Here is a 19,687-nt window from a genome sequence, read left to right as displayed (position 1 = left end):
CTTTTATTAAATTTATGCATTTTTTGTGAAATTTTCATTTTTCTTATTTTGGCACTTTCTAAATATAAACTTGAACTCTGATGGGCCTGAAGCCTTATGCTTTTACTTTCGTCGGTGTTACCTGTTGTGCAAAATTTTAAAACATTTGATGTTGACTGTGCAGTTAAACATAATGTATTATTGTATCAGAATTGATAGTCTCCTATTTTGTGCATTATTGTTTTGTGCATTTCTTAAGGGTGTGACTTATGGGCCTGAAGACCTTTGAGAGGGTCAGTCTGTAAATTTCCCTTGGGACTCACTAGGCTAAGTTATAAAGTTATAAAGTCATTTGCCTAATTAATAGGCCATTAAATGAGATTACATAAAGCACACTTGTTGATATTTCCCTGTAAACTCCCAAAGGTTAAGCTCTCTGCTGGATTAATAATAAGGAAGCAGTGATAATTATGCAGGTAAATTTTGTTTTATATTGCAAATAAGTTTTTAATATATATAATTATAATTATAATAGTTTTTAATATATTTAATTATAATAATATGCCCCCAACAGCCATTATAATAAAAATGATAATATGAGTAATAGTAAAGTTTTAATCTGCCAATGTGTGTGAGTGTATGTGTTATGAAATGCATTAAAAGGGGAAGTTACATTACTACCTCGGGCTTAAATAAAAATGAAATAAGACTATGACTAAAAGAAAAGTGAAGTTGAAAATTGTGGACAAAAGTACTATGATTAACTATAATATTTACAAAGGTGTTTGAGAGTCTGGTAAAATCATATACATGTAGGACTTATTCTAAAAGCTTTTTATTGACCAGTGATTTCTGCTTCTAAGATTTAAGTAAAATAAAAGGTAATGCAATTAATGAAACATTTTTACTGCTATGGATGTGCCCAGAATTATTCCTTCAATAATTTTAAATTTGACAAAAGAAAGTCTTTCTTTCTCTAGGACTAGGTTTTGACAAGGATCAGTTTTTTTGGTAGTTCTATAAGCTCTGGTAAAATTGCAAACACTGAAATACTTTTACATGTGGTAGTAGAGATTTTGTACTTAAGCATTGACAAAATGTCTCTTTCATCTCTTTTGTACATATAATGGTGAAATTAAAACCTTTTGAACCTCATAGTTATATAGTTTCTTTGATAAAGAATAACTTCATTTATATATTTATACATGTATATGAAATGTCTCATCATTTTAATGTCTTACAGGACTCTCACTCTTAGAAAGATACATGACCTACTGTGATGTGTACAAGAAGAGGGGTGGTTCGAGTCCTGGCTCAGATGACAACGATCAAGATGTACTGTACCAACGTCAAGGCCATTACAACCCATTCCTCCTTACAAAACTCCTCAAAAACTACAGATCACATCCTGCTATCCTCAAGCTTCCAACGAACAGTTCTACGACAACGAGCTAGAAGCCTGTGCTGACCGACTTGCCAGGGAGTCCCTCTGCAACTGGGAAGGTTTACCAAAAATGGGGTGTCCCTTTGTATTCCATGGAGTGGTTGGGGAGGACATGAGGGAGGAAAGGAGTCCATCATTCTTCAATCCAGAAGAAGCAACTATTGTGTTGGGATATGTGGAGAAGCTACTGGAGGCCAGAGGCATCCGAGTCTTGCAGAATGAAATTGGAATTATTTCCCCCTACAGAAAACAAGTGAGGGAAATATGACAGAGCTTATTCCATGATGAATACAGGCAACCCCTCCCCAGTCCCTCTCCCTTTTCAAGTTACTAACAACAGTTTGCAATATCAAATCGGGCTTCACACCAAATGCCAATTAATTGAAGCTGCCTAGTAAAACTTTGCAAATTTGTTTACAATTATTAACTGGGCCTTTTTGCTGAGTTAGGGCAATAGATTCTAAGAATGTGGCGTAGCTCTAAAGAGCCAGTAGTCAACATTCTTTAAAGGTCCAACATTCCATTTACCTTAAAGTACAGCCACAATACATCTGAGTTAATAGTATGTTATAGATATGGTACTGTTAGGCTTATGAAAAGTCCTACTTTAACTACAGAAGTGTACATGTGATAAAGTAAAAAGAAAAATTTTAAAAATTAAAATTAAAATTGTGGTGAATTTGCTCACTCCCATCTCACATGGCAAATTCAATTACTAATCCACCTGAGCTTGGTTATAATGTAATGTACTAACAATATGCAGCCTGTTCAGAGTTATGGCTAACTACTAGTAAAATAAGATAAAGATAAAGTAAATGCTGAATGTAACGGATGAGTATTAAATCAGGCGCGTAGCCAGGGGGGGTTCGGGGTTTTTAAAGAACTGCCACTTTTGCTGGGAAAAGGTCCACTGTGGGTAAAATTTGATCTAGGTACATGAAGTTTTTATGGAAAAAGGTCCACTTTTTCAGAAAAAGAACCCCCCTTTCGAAATTGCTGGTTACGGGCCTGTAAATGCACAGACATCCCTTTTTATTCTCTCCACAGGTTCAAAAACTGAGGCAACTGCTGTTCAAGAAAAACTTTCGGGACATAGAGGTGGGCAGTGTGGAGGAATTTCAGGGTCAGGAGAGATGGGTCATCATGGTGTCCACCGTGAGGAGTAACCCCGATTACCTGGCTCTGGACGCAGAGTTCAAGCTGGGCTTTTTAAAGAACCCAAAGGTCAGTCATTTGTACACTTATGCATGTGGACACACAAACTGGGGTAGAGTTAACACTGCCCAATAAAGCCAAATGCTAAAACTGACTTCAATTGGCTAAACAAAATAGGGTTGATTTGACTTATTTTAGTCAAATTTAAACCATTTTGGAGAAAAAAGTGATGAAAAAGTAGTAATTTGGCTTTAGAAAAAATTGCTAGTGCCACCTAAGCATATGGTAATAACTTGATTTTTTTCAGTGGGGGGGAAATCGTGAATTTTACAGATGCGGTATTTTTTAGGCCAATAATTTTTAAAATTTTGATACTCCTACCCAATTCCTATTGGATGGTCACAACAGAATAAAAAAGTAAGCTACTCTATAGTTCTAATCTGTGCAGTAAGAGTACCACTAATACTATATACTTTATGTGTTTATAAAGGTATACATTAGAAAGTTTGATAATTTTTGCCCATTGAAAAGATAAGTGTCATTACCATGATTTTGCTGTGGCATGTGTACATGCGTGAACATAATTCATAAGACTTTGTACATGTGGATGTGCACACACATATTTTGAAATGTAAGGTTATTTAAACAGCTATAGTCCATACTATTTTCATCACCATTTCTTTCCACTATGGCACTGCAGAGACTATGCCATGTGATGCGGAATTCACAGAAGAGATATGAACAGTTAGTCTCAGACTATACTGTCTTCAGTGTTCACCCGCACATACAGTTACATGTGGGATTAATTTTTTTTCAGAGGTTTAAAGGACAATGTTCATGTAAAAATCCATTTCTCGAATTTTGAAGATACAGCACTCAATCTATACACTAGAAGTATGTTTTAATCGATCCCCGCCATTTAAAAATTATAAAAACAATCTATTAGTAGAAAAAAAAGCGTTTTAGTAAACCTCACCTCAATATGCAAAAATGAAGCAACAGATCTGGGTCACGTGGTACTGTGACGACAATCACGATAAAGGTCTATGAGACTCTGAGCTGCATGTTGCATACAGACGGAGAAGTTAAGGAAAGTTGTGTAGAACGGAGTTGAGGAATTTTCGTTATGCCTCGGTGTGTTGCCGTGGGATTCAGCAAAATTGCAGCTCTCGTTGACAATCTTTCTTTGTCTGTGACGGTCTTCCGTGACTTACTTACTAACTTCGGTGACAATAGTTGCGATGCTCTAGATCATGGTCACCTCAGGTGGTTTAGATCATATCAAGAGCTGGTAGTCTTTCAGATTAACTGTCATCAGTTGGCAAACTTACTGATTGCTGATGCATTTTAAATGCATTGTAGTTGACCAAAAGCTCGTTTACAACAAACCTGTTAATTATGCACCGCTGCAATTCCCAAGCCAGGTAATAACAGGTATGAAACTCGTCTTGGTGGGCTTTCATATTTTTCAATATATCTCATTTATTTCATGGGGTAATTTTATTGGTATTTGTAAATGACGTTAAATATCAATACTTAAACAATTAAGTTCAAACACGGTCGCGAACATTAATAAAAGAAATTGCTCTCAGGGTATCTTGAAGCTTCCGTGGAAGAAAACGTGTTGAGGAAAAACAGGAAAAAGAGCGTTATATTAAAGAAAAATGGGAACTGCTATAATAAAATGGTTCGTTATCCTAATTCGTTTATGCTTTGAGGATTTGTTTCTGAAGATTATTTCATCTGAAATATTAAATAATTTAAAAGATTGATCATTTTATAACTTGAAACGCAAATTCTGCGTCAGTACGCATTTTTTTTTTTTTTTTTTTTTTTGCAAATTTGTAAGCTTATAACACCGTGCTATTATAAAGATCTACTCAAGAAAAAAATTTGCTTGGGTAAAATTGAGTACGGAATGAACTGGAGACACTTGGCTTGTCATTAAGTTTACACGAAAATATGTCAGGTAACTTTATACTGTCTTTGAAAGAGTAAAGATTGAAAGATAATTTTAGACAAACTTTGACGGGGGAAATACCTACAAAGAGTAATGGGCTATTTCGCCAACATCTTGTTGAAAATTTTACACTGCAATTCTATTCAAATAAGCTAAGGAACTAATTGCCAAATTAATACTCTCATCACATAACAGGGGGGTAACCAGACCTGCAAAAATTGTACGCACATATTTAAAAAGATTACAAGCAGATACAGCAAAATGTAGACTTACGCAAAACATGAAGGACAGCGTACCGTAATCACAGCAAATGTACCTCATATAGTAGCTTAATTTCCATTAATAATAAAATCATCATTTAAGTCAAAAATATTCTTGCGATTTAATAACTATTTTAATTTACCCAGAACGGTATATTTATTTTAAAGGCGGTTAACTGAAATATAGTTTTATGATTTGTTTGTGAAAATTGCCCATGTCACCCTATTAGTTTGGAGGTCTAAGCTGGATCAAGTCCGTGTTAAAATTCCTATGAAGTTGTGCAGGAAAAATTCTTCCTTTCTTTCTCTAGCTCCTCGATAAACCTGGTGTTCAGATTTTATCTAGTACCCCCAGGTCTACGGGAGCTGCGCTTTGTAACTAACGCACAGGTAGATTTTTACCTGAGATAACTGGAGTAAAGCTTAGATAGAGAGTGCGTTCGATACAAGCAAGACAAATTGAATGCCATTTAACCCTCTAATTAAGAGGTAAAGGAAGTTCCAGTTAGATGGATGATTAAGATAGGACTTGTCAAGGTAACGGGCATTGTTTACCTCAGTTTAATAAAAGTATGCAAGACGGAGTGTCAGCGGTTTAATAAAATAAATTGAATTTCACAAATAACATGGACCTCATATGCAATAATCAACATTTCCCTTAACTCATTCAAATGCAGTGTTTTATACAACTTGGGATAACCATAATGAAATGCTTGTTAAAGAAATGACTAGACGGGAAATGGTTTTACACAGCTTCACGAGGATTTAGACCCCTCGGGTAAGAGATTTGAATGAGTATAAACTTTTATCAGAAGCCAGATAGAGAAGTCATCTTACAGGTAGACAATGCAGCTCAGTTTGACAGCTAAGCACGCTCTGTTCTCCAGTGGCTCGATTGTCGTCATTGGACCACGTGACCACGTAGCTCATTAACTCCCAGGCCGAGCAAATAGGACGTTTTTTAAAGCCAAAAATTTACAAAATGAGCTTTTAATTTGTGTATTTGGGTTAAGATATCGTTAGTTGGGCATGTTTTCTGAAGAATATGTTCCGTTCAGGCCATTCTGACGGCATGAAGCAAACCCTTTAATGTGTCGATCACAAGAGCAAAGGCCCTATTGATTGTTGTAGGGAATCCGTTTCTTCTTTCGCAAGATGAACATTGGAACAGGTGAAGTGAATTATTTTAATTTATTTGATCAGTAAGCAAAAAAAGTTCAATCAAATTATAAGACTTTTTCAAACCAAACACAAATCAGCCATGTTAGGTTCAAAATTTTTTTCCTTTATTTAATCTTTATTTAATCTCATTGTTTCTAAGAACTCTTGTTCAGACAGACAGACAAACCAACAAAAAAAGAAATGTTAAGGATTTAATAAAGTTCATAAATTAAATTTTTAATGTTTGTTCGGACAGACTGACAAAAAAACAGAGGATAGAAAGATTAAAAAGAGAAAGCTATCATGTTTTAGTTCAGACAGACTGTTAAATGAAAAAAAAAAAATAGAAAAAAAAGGAAAGTTAAAAAACATGTAAATTAAACTCCAAACTGACAGACAAAATAGTGTCTACTAGGCAATTCTTTCTTTTATTGTGAATGAAAGTCCATACAGAAAGACAAAAGAAAGTAGGCAATTCTTTCTTTATTTTCAACTTCTCTTTGGTGTAGTTTCCTTAAGTACTGCCTCGAGAAAAAAGCGTACACAGGATGTGATTACAATGACCCTACTGATCAGCTCGACGATGTCGTAGAGAGGTTTGCTGCAGTGAATATTAAGCAGTCAGGTACGAGCAGGATTTATTGCAATCAATTTCTCTGTTGAATATTTTATTTTCTCAGATTATTGGCTATAAATAATCTAAATCATTAGGACTGAAAAGTCAGAATTTCAAATAAATTGCATGCACATGTACTATCTACTAGCTGTCATCTTGCATTTTCATTACTTAAAGTCCATTTTCAAGAGCAACTATTTTCTTCTTGTCTGTCATGTTATTCAGACATACGACAAGTAATGTGTCCAAGATTTATTGATTTTAATTATTATTATTATTATTATTATTATTACTGCACCATTTAAACTTTTTTGGGAATATATTATTTTTCAAGATGTAACCATGGATGTCAGCCAGGTTCAGTTGCAAGAGGACCCCAAGTGGAGAGGAGAGGCCTAATTTTAACTCTGTATTCTCAACTGTATTCTCAACTCAGATTCTTCTGTGATCAAGAGGAAATGCAAGATCTTTTACTAGGGGACCCTGAATTTGAAAATCAAAATATTATGACGAATAAGACATGGAGGCTAGAGAAACTGATATAATATAATATTGTTGACCACGATATAAAGCTGCCTCATATATATTAAACTATGACATCTACCTGTAAACGCAGACTTATCAAACCTTGAAAGTTCATCTTTCTGGAGAATGGTACATTCAAGTGACATGACGTTTATTATGAAACAATTGAGGATATTACTTACTTAAGCCATATTTTATGGTGCTTGAAACTGTGGGCATTTTTTGTCACTTGATTTTAGAGAGATTTTGATAGATATCATGTAGTCAGATTAGGTACAACTCTGTTAAAGAACTTGTGAATCACTAAATGTATGAAAATAATCAAAATTGGGGTTTGAATAATGCTTCAATAATTGTCTTAATCATTTTGACTTGAGCCTATTTTATCTGTGAATATCAAATTTTAATATTTTTAATAACATTTTATCAGTGTATTTCAGATATGCTTTATGACAAAGTTTTAAATTGACAGGAATATTTTTATAATAAATCAGTTTTAGAAATCAAATTGATTCTATACTAGTGAAAATGTAAAATTCCAGAGTATATTTTTAACCAATGTTTTCTGTAATGTATTATACAGTGTGACTGTGTTTGTTCTCACCCTATGGGGAGGCAGAGCCTTCAAACTAACTATTCCTTGCACTTGCTTTACTAAATGTTTGAAGCTGGTTTGTAGTCTAAAATCTGAGCCTATAAAGACTTAGCTGGCTAAGTTGCACTTCACAGTTGTAAGAATCTTACAGATAGCCTAGGCCAGAAATAACTGATAAGTTGCAATGACTCACTGTAAAAAAGGTTGGTAGATTGCATGAATCTATTTGTGGTCTAAATTTTGTCTTTTATGCATATGTTTAATGAGAATAGCATCCAAAGGTTAAGGTTGGGCTTTCACTACACCAATCCCCTATTCCCCAAGAAAAGGTGCAAGAAAAGTTCTGATTTAATCAAAACTAGAGTATTGTTCGCTCATTAACCAAGTTACATGTATCAATTTTGCCTCATTTTTTCCAGTCTTTTTACTTTCTTTTCACTTTCCTTTGATTTACATTTTGATTGTCTTGGCAAGTCTTTTACTTGCAGTGGTGTCAGTAGCCCATTTATGTATATTCTACTCATCAACTGTGGACCAATCATTCTTAAAAAATTGTAGTTGTAAGACAATATCGCAAAGTTGACTTTGTATAGTTGGCTATCCAGATTTAGCAGTCTAAGCTTAATTTTTTTGTGAAACGGTTCCCTTTTTTCAATGAGCCAGTATACAGTACCTAATCAGTATTGAATTTACATATTTTATCTTTATCAGCACAATAAGAATCTTGCCATCTACTTTGAATTTTCATTGTTATTAACATTTTAGAATTGTTATGGAATTAAGCTAATTATGTTATCAGTAAGAACAAGATGTTATTATAATGATACATTTATGTACTGTGTAGATGCCAGTGCACTACTAAATTATGAGGAGAAATTTTTAATATTTTTTGGGATGGAGGAAACACAATTAATGAGGTTTTGGGGATTATCTTAATTTTGTGCAAAATTGGGCAACAGACAATGGTTATTTATGTACTGAAAATATATCAATAAAGCAAAAAAGAATGATAGTGCTAAGCTTTGTGGTGGAACCAAAATTTTAAGAAACAGATTTTGTGGGATTGCAAGATATCGTGTGTATCACGTCTATAGACCTAGCAGTATAAAAAGCCTTATAATTCTTGCAAGTGGTTTCTTCTTAGTAATTTGGACATTTAAGGTAAATTGAGGACAACACCGCTTCACTAAGAAATGACGTAAAGTCACAAACTACAACGAAGATGGACTGTGAATTATACAAAAGTAATGTCTGATCGGAGAGTGGGGGTGCATTCGAAACACATGACCTATTGTCACTCTTACGTAGTTTTTTTTAAATTACACATACACCATAATAATAACTTTAGCTAGAAGACACATTTTGTACGCCTAGTTCTAAGGACATAAGCCTACGGATGTATCCAATATATATTACATGGGGTTGGGGTTTTTTACCCCTCCTAAAATAAATTTTAAAACTAGGTCAGAACTTATAATTTGATATTAAATAACTTAATTATAAATTTATAATTGTATATATATGCATTTAAAAAAGTCATCAAATCACGTTCCAAGACCTAAATATTTTCGTAATGTACGCCTTATGACACTTGATAACGTTCACGTGATTCAGATGAAGACAAAATGTGTCAAAAATATCTGAAATCGATATTGGGAAAGGGTTTAAGGGAATGATGTAAGGCACATGAGTAAACTGTGGTCACATAAAGAGATAATTCTAGTTTTTTATGTAATTATGCAAACATTTTCCGACTCATGCATGCCTCAAAGTATGGGAAGTTTAAATATTTTAAATATCGAAGGCTTTTAAAATATCCTATGTGGATAATATTTACACGTTTTTAATACTAACAAAAATAAGACTGCTTTAAATAGGTATTACGACATGCACGTTTATTTTTGACACATTTTGTCTTCAACTTCGGTTGAATTTTTCACAGTGCCTGGTAATGAATGTTTGCTAATTGCTTTCTAAGAGAATGCAGTTTTTGCCGTTTAAAAAATTTGACTTTTCCCTGTCACCATTTTGTCTAGCTAATCGTGGATGTAACTGAATTATAGATTCTATCAATGGCTAAAATATTACAAAAAAACATCAAACAACTGAAAATAATGACCCGCGACAAAAGACTCCCCGAAAAGTTTCTTTTTTCAATTTTTAAAAACCGGGCGACACCTCGAAGGTGGCCGCATTATTGTGTTATTCAAAAAATTCTAGTTATTTTCGGAGACGTTTAAACGTCAGATTTAGTTGCTAGGCTGATGTAAGTAAAGTTTCACTTGGACAAACAATTCTTACGTTTAGTAATATAAAAAAAGATAAATGGGCCTACACATATACTTGCATTATCTTTATAAAAAATCTTTTTCTGTTTCTGCTCAACTCATAACTCATGTTACTGGTGTGGGAGTACTGATAACCCGACGCCATGAAGGGAGACGTCAGTTGTTAATTATTACCTAAATCAGTAGACGTTTTGAATATAGACATATACATTCACTCGTTTCTTCTGCCTTGCATTAGTAATATGATCCACTGCTGCTATCTTCCAGGCTATTAATTATTACCTAAATCAGTAGACGTTTTGAATATAAAAATATACATTCACTCGTTTCTTCTGCCTTGCATTAGTAATATGATCCACTGCTGCTATCTTCCAGGCTATTAATTATTACCTAAATCAGTAGACGTTTTGAATATAAAAATATACATTCAGTCGTTTCTTCTGCCTGGCATAAGTAATATGATCCACTGCTTCTATCTTCCAGTTTTGTAAATCAATATAATTTGTTTTTTCATTTTTCAGAATAACAAGTCAGCTGATTACAAAATGTGTTTCAGAGTACTTGGGTGACTGAACATGCTAAGTCCAGTGTACTTCCAATTGTCTCTCTACAATTCACTACAATCAGAACAACCATACTCCCTCAGGCTGCCTCAAAAATGCAGTCACCCTACGCCAAATTACATTATCCACATTTTGGATCAGTGTTCAAATACACGCACACTAAAGTAGCCTGCGAGAAGTTCACAGCTACCAGCTTAACGGACATCGTACCTATAAAAATTTTAGGGAGAAGGTATGTTGCTCAGAAATTTTCATCAAATTTGCCTGCACATTTCACAGACATTGCTTAGAACTTATTTCTCTTATTATAAACAAACTGACAGGCAGAATAATCAAAATATAAAATATAAAAGAAAATGTATATGTTGATAAGATATTACTACCAACTTTGCGCATCACTATCAAAGGCCATCCCCTTTGAACAAGTTGACCATTGGTGACAACAAGAACGCCATCATGTGACTATACGTCAACAAAGGTATAAAAGCGCAAAATTTTAAAAGTGCGTTCACTCAACAGCGGACAGATCTAGAGCAACAGGACGGATGCCATGTGCTGCGCCCTGTATCAAGCACAAAGAACACGGGAGTCGACTCTCATTTCTCCGAATCTTCTACTCATCCTACGTCAACGCATCGCTCTTCGACATATTGTTCCCTGCACACGCAGACGTCTAGACGGTGGATTCGGCGTTTCTCTTAGCTGGCCAGCTAAAATCTTCGCTTCTCCCCACGAGGAATCGTCGCTCGGTCATCTTCTCATCTTCGCAGGATACTTCACCTTTTTGCTGTCGTGGGCTGGAGTCGTAGTGTCATTGCATATTCCCATGCTTTCCAGGTTTCTTTTTATTACAGGTCCAGGAAGCAGTCTGCAAACTGGTGGGCGCCACCTGTGGGACTTCGACTACACTCCTTAAGGTATGTAATCTTTTTTTCTTTTTGGAAGGGGGGGTTTGAGAAATGAAAGAAATCTAATCTCGTTTTTATTTCTGTTTACAGGACAAAGAAGATGATGGGCGCCACCTGTGGGACTTCGACTACACTCCTTAAGGTATGTAATCTATTTTTCTTTTTGGAAGGGGAGTTTGAAAAATGAAAGAAATCTAATCTCGTTTTTATTTCTGTTTACAGGACATAGATGATGGGCGCCACCTGTGGGACTTCGACTACACTCCTTAAGGTATGTAATCTTTTTTTCTTTTTGGAAGGGGGGGTTTGAGAAATGAAAGAAATCTAATCTCGTTTTTATTTCTGTTTACAGGACATAGAAGATGATGGGCGCCACCTGTGGGACTTCGACTACACTCCTTAAGGTATGTAATCTATTTTTCTTTTTGGAAGGGGAGTTTGAGAAATGAAAGAAATCTAATCTCGTTTTTATTTCTGTTTACAGGACATAGATGATGGGCGCCACCTGTGGGACTTCGACTACACTCCTTAAGGTATGTAATCTTTTTTTCTTTTTGGAAGGGGGGGTTTGAGAAATGAAAGAAATCTAATCTCGTTTTTATTTCTGTTTACAGGACATAGAAGATGATGGGCGCCACCTGTGGGACTTCGACTACACTCCTTAAGGTATGTAATCTATTTTTCTTTTTGGAAGGGGAGTTTGAGAAATGAAAGAAATCTAATCTCGTTTTTATTTCTGTTTACAGGACATAGAAGATGATGGGCGCCACCTGTGGGACTTCGACTACACTCCTTAAGGTATGTAATCTTTTTCTTTTTGGAAGGGGGGGTTGAGAAATGAAAGAAATCTAATCTCGTTTTTATTTCTGTTTACAGGACATAGAAGATGATGGGCGCCACCTGTGGGACTACGACTACACTCCTTAAGGTATGTAATCTTTTTTTCTTTTTGGAAGGGAAGTTTGAGAAATGAAAGAAATCTAATCTCGTTTTTATTTCTGTTTACAGGACATAGAAGATGATGGGCGCCACCTGTGGGACTTCGACTACACTCCTTAAGGTATGTAATCTTTTTTTCTTTTTGGAAGGGAAGTTTGAGAAATGAAAGAAATCTAATCTCGTTTTTATTTCTGTTTACAGGACATAGAAGATGATGGGCGCCACCTGTGGGACTTCGACTACACTCCTTAAGGTATGTAATCTTTTTTCTTTTTGGAAGGGGAGTTTGAGAAATGAAAGAAATCTAATCTCGTTTTTAATTCTGTTTACAGGACATAGAAGATGATGGGCGCCACCTGTGGGACTTCGACTACACTCCTTAAGGTATGTAATATTTTTCTTTTTGGAAGGGAAGTTTGAGAAATGAAAGAAATCTAATCTCGTTTTTATTTCTGTTTACAGGACACAACTGCAAGGAGACACCTCACATCTACACTTAAGCTACTTCGACTATCCCTTGGAGCCAGCGAGTCCTGCCATGGTCTCTCTACGAGGTGGCTTCACTGGGGAAGCGTCCAGCGAGTCCTGCCATGGTCTGTCTACGAGGTGGCTGCACTGGGGAAGCGTCCAGCGAGTCCTGCCATGGCCTGTCTACGAGGTGGCTGCACTGGGGAAGCGTCCAGCGAGTCCTGCCATGGCCTGTCTACGAGGTGGCTGCACAGGGGAAGCGTCCAGCGAGTCCTGCCATGGTCTGTCTACGAGGTGGCGGCACAGGGGAAGCGTCCAGCGAGTCCTGCCATGGTCTGTCTATGAGGTGGCTGCACTGGGGAAGCGTCCAGCGAGTCTTGTCATATGGTGTTTCAATGAGATGGAAACCACTTAAAGGTAAGCCTGACTGCAGAGTGCTGACATAGTATGAAAAGTCATTAATTCATTTTTCTTTCTGTTGACAGAACACAACTGCAAGGAGACGTCCCACATCTACACTTAAGCTACTTTGACCATTCCTTGGTGCCAGCGAGTCCTGCCATGGTCTGTCTCTTTGATGTGGCTGCACTGGGGAAGCGTCCAGCGAGTCCTGTCATGGCCTGTCTGCGAGGTGGCTGCACTGGGGAAGCGTCCAGCGAGTCCTGCCATGGTCTATCTGCGAGATGGCTGCACTGGGGAAGCGTCCAGCGAGTCCTGCCATGGTCCGTCTACGAGGTGGCTGCACTGGGGAAGCGTCCAGCGAGTCCTGCCATGGTCCGTCTACGAGGTGGCTGCAATGGGGAAGCGTCCAGCGAGTCCTGCCATGGTCTGTCTACGAGGTGGCTGCACTAGGAAGCGTCCAGCGAGTCCTGTCCAACGTTTCATGGCAACTGCAAGGAGAAGAGGGCCACGTGCACACTTCCGATACATCCCTCAACCCTTGGTGCCAGTGAGTCCTGCCACGGTCTGTTGAAGAGGCTGCATTGGAGAAGCGTCTGAAGCATATGGTGTTTCACTGAGGCGGAAAAACCTGCAAGGTAACCCGTGTTACTGGCGAGAACAATACACTAAAATTAATTTTTCAGCAGCAGTCTGTGCCATAAACTTTTCACCCTATTGGCCATTCAGTCCACCTTCTTTCCTAAAAACTAGATATAGATGTCTGAATCTTGATTCACAGGTTCGAATACAAAGTTCAATAGGACTAGACTGGATTGCATTAGTATTTGTATTAACAAGACCTTAAATTTTTTCTCGAATCATGATGTAACAGCTACATTTAAAATAAATCAAAAGCTCTTCTTCATACTTATAGAAAAAATCTAACAGCCATGTCACCAAATTGACACATTCTGGAAATCTACCGATACCAACAATTTTTCTGGCTGCAGACTGCTTTTGATATACAATTTTTGAAAACTAATCAAATTTTCCTTTCTATTTACAGAACTCAATTAGGGCAATTCCTGATAAAGTCCCGCTTTTTTGAAAGAGGTGCAAGAAGAAGGTCACATTCAATCCTTGGTGCATGGTTGAGTCCTGCCATGGTCTGTATGTTAGGGGGCTGCATGGGGGAGCATCAGAAGCATATGGCGTTTCACAGAGATGGAAACCTATCAAGCCTTAAAAGGTACATATCACTCATGTTTTTGGGGGAAAACAAAACACTTAAGTGATTTTTCATACCTTGAAAAACTAAAAACCGTTAGCCACATTAATTTGACAGCTCACATTCAGAAGGCAATGTCTTTTACCCATGACCCACTCCTAGGATTAAGATATTTATGGTTAGTAGATTGGATTTGGGTGGGAGAAGTAAAGAGGGAAACTTTTGACTTATAATTTTTTATTTTGTAGTTGAGGCAGATAGCATTGGCGAGCGCCTGTCCTGATGACGGTCCATTTTAACAAGGTTAACAAGGCTAAAATGGAGAAAGCCATGTCAGCTATATCATATAGTGTTTCAAGAGCCCTTCAGTAGTTGTGATTAGAGAGAATTCAAGGTAAGTTATGGGACAGGATAAGGGTAAATGAACTAGATTGTCATTCATTGTATAGATAATACAAAACTTTTATCAGTGCAACTCCAACAAACTGAGCATTTTGTGCAAGGTCTTAGACAATTGTTTTAAGAATGTTTGGGACCTGTCACTCGGTGCAGGCATTTGTTTTCTATTTACAATATACTCTAGCAAATTCAGTGCTCATTTTTCACAGATAAAAAGCTCTTTTAATTTGTCACAGATGTGGAAAAACCTTATCATTCATACAAAATATTTTGACATGCCATTCGTCAACTTTCAGATCCTCAACAGTCTCAATATTCTGCAGGACGTTGTCAATGGTCCAGATCACTTGGAGCTACCGCCCCCACCACCCACCACCACCATTGTGACTCCGGGGCGTGGTCACTGGTCCAGATTACTTGGAACTACCGCCCCCACCACCCACCACCACCAATGTGACTCCGAGGTGTGGTCACTGGTCCAGATTACCTGGAGCTACCGCCCCCACCACCCACCACCACCAATGTGACTCCGAGGTGTGGTCACTGGTCTAGATTACTTGGAGCTACCGCCCCCACCACCCACCACCACCAATGTGACTCCGGGGCGTGGTCACTGGTCCAGATTACTTGGAGCTACGGCCCCCACCACCCACCGCCACCAATGTGACTCCGGGGCGTGGTCACTGGTCCAGATTACTTGGAGCTACCGCCCCCACCACCCACCACCACCAATGTGACTCCGGGGCGTGGTCACTGGTCCAGATTACTTGGAGCTACGGCCCCCACCACCCACCGCCACCAATGTGACTCCGGGGCGTGGTCACTGGTCCAGATTACTTGGAGCTACCGCCCCCACCACCCACCACCAACAATGTGACTCCGAGGCGTGGTCAGTGGTCCAGATTACTTGGAGCTACCGCCCCCACCACCCACCACCAACAATGTGACTCCGAGGCGTGGTCAGTGGTCCAGATTACTTGGAGCTACCGCCCCCACCACCCACCACCACCAATGTGACTCCGGGACGTAGTCACTGGTCCAGAAATTGTATACTAGCAGCTACCACCCCCACCTCCAGTGCTGTGGTTGTGGTAATAATAGGCCACCGTAGAAGTGAGTATTTATTTCCATCTCTCTATATTGTTCAGATTGTTAGGCATTTTCCTGGTTTATATGCCTCCCTTTACGCCTCTTGTTCTCCAGTCACTTTCTTTTTGTAGAATTTTGGCACTCTCCCAATCAATGTTTTTTTGTGATGGTTCGTTGTAGCAGAAGGCTACCTTGGGCTGTAGTGTATTTTTCCCTCTTCGGGTACCCTTTCTTATTCCTTCCCGTGTTCTTTAACTCTAACGTTCAACTTTCTCTTTGTCTCTCCCATATAAATCCTTCACAAATTAAACACTTGATGGAATACTAGTACACTCCTCCCGCTGGGTCTAGATTGTTCAGGCTTTACTTATACTTGTCTTTGAGTAGAGTCGTTTAAATGCTGTTAGTGTTCCTTTTCCTTCGTTAAAACTAATTTGTGCAATACCCCATTGTGACATTAAGTCTGAAGGTCGCCAGTGGCATGTCAAAATATTTCGCTTGAATGTTTTTTCCAAGTTTGTGACAAAAGTGCTTTTTATATTTATTTCCCATCAAACTGCTGAAACTTTAAAAACACATTTCATATACAAATGGTTGACTTTTATTACATTTTGAAGTAATAATTTAAATTTGCAGGCTACCAAAAGTGGTGGATTCTAAAAATGAAGATTGCAACTACCAAACCTCCAGATGAAACACTTCTTCAGGATTGAGGGATCTTTATACAGATAACTTTGTAAGTTTTTGGGGATCAACAACTGAAGAAAAGTGGTTCTGAATTTTTTAAGTATTATTATTGGTGTATTATGGCATTTCTTATTATTGACAGTGATCAAAAACTATATCCTATGTAAACAAACAGTAGAATTAGAAGTAGCACACAGTCAACAATTTAACATGTAGGCTAACATTACAATATTCAATATAGCAACATCTTTTCTTACTTTTTTGTCAAATGTTTGAAATAATTTATTTTTTTGAAGACTGCTGTCTACTTACTCTAAAAAGTTAATATGTATATTTCAATAAAGGAAGCATATTTCACTGTACATTTGGAAATAACGCTCTGATCATTTTAAGAACCAAGCTTTTCATTAATGTTAACGGTGTGTAAATACCAGTGATATACTTTCTTTGTTGCAGTTACTGCAAGCTTACGATATAGCTTTTCATACTTTTGAGTAAAAGTTGGATTTCTTTTGTAGGCTACGAATTGGGAGTTTTCCAATAATTACGCCTGCATGATGTCAGATAACGTCGACCCAAGACCAAATGTCCAAGATGTTGAACACTGTACAGCGTTAGCAAGGAGCCCTGTGGACACTTTCATGGATGCTCGGACATCCCACGAGTTTTGGTGTTGAAGGACACGGCTTGTTCTGCAAACAAATATAAAGAATGTGGAATGGTAATGAAGGCAATATACAGTACTGAATGTAGTGGGAATACAGTCTAATAATGTATCAGTCTTTTGGATGCTGAGAATATTTGGGGTTCATGGGTCACAAACATGTCAAGGTGAAATTGCATCAAATTTCATTTGTATTTTATGCCTTATGCAGTGAACCATTTTATTTCAATAACAGAAGAGAAAACTGAGGTTCAAGATAATTCTTCATTCCATACAAGATCAATTGAATAAGATGTGTGCTTCTGTAGGAAAAGTCTACCTCTATAGTTGCTATAATTATTATATTAATAAATTTGAATATAGAGTTGCTTTATCCACATTCTGAATGCAGATAGTTTTTTGCTCACAAAAACATTCCCACCACTTGTTGTCGTCTGTGTTTTGTTTCAATCTGAGATGGTCATTTTTCAAATTTGTGCTTTTGATGATGTGGAGTTGTTTGTCAGTATGGCATTTGAAAAGGTCTTAACCTGCACACTAACCTTACTAACAAACCCTCACATCTTTGTAAAATCTGACTTCATGTAAACGCTTTTACATGAAGAGATTTTACATTGATAGATTGTGCAAAATCTGTAATGAAATATTTTACGTGTGAGAAAATATTTCATTATATTTTTTGTACAGTCTGCTCTTCTTGAGAGATGCTGTCATCTCTCAAGATAGAGATCACATTACTAATATTCAGATTTTCTCAAGTGTTATACTTGACAAATACATCCACTTCATCACATATGCACCTTTTCTCCGGATCAAAAAAATTCAGATTGAAATTTACATGGGCGGTCATACAGTGTAATGTGAGATCCGAAATATTTTAAAGCAAGCTTGCTTTATTCTGTACTTGTATCATGCAGGTAGTTGCGATTTCAGTGCAAAGTTACATTTTAGAAACCTGGTATTTTAAGTAGAATTATATATCAAAGTTTAGTTGAAATCATTGATATTCCCGAGTTATAATCATATTACTTGAATCTGTTGCATTTTATCATAAAGAGAACTATAATCAAGTTTTGAAAGATGCTTGCAGTTGTAAAATGATTAACTTTTTTTATGGTTTTAATTCTCCAAGATAAAGTCAAAATGATTCTGTTTAATTGTTATGTCTCTTGTTAGTTTTTTATTGGCTTCAGTGCCTTTTTCTGTAAGAATTACTTTAATAAGTTTTTATGCTTCACCTCGTGTATAGTATATATAGAGAATAGTTAGTCAACACAAAGGTTATTCCGTCACACAATGCTGTCTAAAACGGGACGATTGTTGAACTGTACGCAGCGCCGTGCCAACAGAAACTGATTTCGTCATGTTATAAGGACCGAATTATCCGGGCGTGGGCACTTTCCCGGCATTCCCCACGAAGGGTTTAGACGGGTTTTTCCCCACGGCCCGAGAGCATCTGGTACCAGTTTCCGACCACAAGACCTGCATTATCGGACTGTGTGCGTTCCGACGCTAGATGAAGACGATGGAAAATCCTAAAACTTTTGATAATACTGCTATGTATTAATTCATTGCGTTTACGTAGTTCATTACTGATTATTAGTCCTTTTTAAATCAACTGTAAATATTCAAAATTGTACATAATAGTTGAATAAAAAATATTCTATAATTTTTTCTTTCTTTTTTTTTTTTTTTTTTTTTGTAAAAAAAGTGGTCGTGTACAGATCACTAAAAAAAAGCGAGACTTGCAAATAAATTTAAATGGACTCGCATATGTATGCTCGTTTAATCATTAGTAGAAATTGTCCTCTTTCGCCTCTCACTTAAACTTTTACAATCTCTGTCACTATTTCTGTCACTCCAATTTCTTCCATAAAACTAGCCGATGTCCAGGTAATGAGTTGAATTTTGGTTTTTGGATACAAAGCTGTGGTGCTGCGTTACTTTTCTCTCCCGGGCCCCGTAACTCGAAAGCAGCGCGCATTGCGACCGAGCGCAAGCGTCTCGATTCCATTACTTGCCCATGCTCGCCCCATGTAATACACTGTAGCCTCTATGTGATATCGCCGTTCGCAATACGCGATGCCTTTAAGTTACCTAGACTTTCCTGAGTCAAATTAGAGAAGTAACTATCTTACTTAAATAAATCCCACTGTAGATTTAAGAACCCAACACCTCTTAATGTTAACGAAGGGGTACATTGTGTATAAATGTATATGATCTTGACTATAACACAAGTAAAACGAGAAAAAACTAGTTTTTTCCCATTCCTGTGCCATTGTTATCCTTATCTACTGGCACTATTTTTTTTTTTTTTTTTTTTTTTTTTTTTTGCTGTGGGAATTGAGGCCCAATTTTTTATATAAATGCATATAGCA

The 19,687-nt window shown here is 37.2% G+C and overlaps 1 protein-coding gene and 1 pseudogene across 10 annotated transcripts; both read left to right on the top strand.

The window, feature by feature from the left end:
- Positions 1-133: 133 nt before the first annotated feature.
- LOC147762316 (RNA helicase MOV-10-like) lies at positions 134-8,707 on the top strand (annotated as a pseudogene). The gene is made up of 4 exons (XR_015333734.1): positions 134-455; positions 1,223-1,676; positions 2,471-2,647; positions 6,910-8,707. The product of XR_015333734.1 is annotated as an RNA helicase MOV-10-like (transcript).
- Positions 8,708-10,933: 2,226 nt separating this feature from the next.
- On the top strand, positions 10,934-18,982 carry LOC147762315 (uncharacterized). Of its 9 annotated transcripts, XM_087011298.1 has the most exons (8): positions 10,934-11,725; positions 11,807-11,858; positions 11,939-13,898; positions 14,309-14,491; positions 14,719-14,864; positions 15,166-15,982; positions 16,595-16,694; positions 17,164-18,982. In XM_087011298.1, the coding sequence occupies exon 3, from the start codon at positions 13,439-13,441 to the stop codon at positions 13,832-13,834; it is 396 nt and encodes a 131-aa protein (XP_086867424.1). In that variant the 5' UTR covers positions 10,934-11,725; positions 11,807-11,858; positions 11,939-13,438; the 3' UTR covers positions 13,835-13,898; positions 14,309-14,491; positions 14,719-14,864; positions 15,166-15,982; positions 16,595-16,694; positions 17,164-18,982. The 9 variants fall into 8 exon arrangements, with proteins under 9 accessions (XP_086867424.1, XP_086867420.1, XP_086867425.1 ...); XM_087011294.1 differs by having other exon boundaries at positions 11,807-13,898; XM_087011299.1 differs by having other exon boundaries at positions 10,934-11,987; positions 12,647-13,898.
- The last annotated feature ends 705 nt before the right edge of the window (positions 18,983-19,687 follow it).

This window comes from Lingula anatina, chromosome 4 (assembly GCF_051362555.1).
Source record: "Lingula anatina isolate TDL-2025a chromosome 4, LinAna3.0, whole genome shotgun sequence".
Classification (NCBI taxonomy): Eukaryota; Metazoa; Brachiopoda; class Lingulata; order Lingulida; family Lingulidae; genus Lingula; species Lingula anatina.
This window is presented reverse-complemented; position numbering and strand designations above follow the sequence as displayed.

What these genes read in the sequence shown, in the direction of transcription:
- LOC147762315 (XM_087011298.1), top strand. Translation starts at nt 13,439, where the DNA reads ATGTGGCTGCACTGGGGAAGCGTCCAGCGAGTCCTGTCATGGCCTGTC.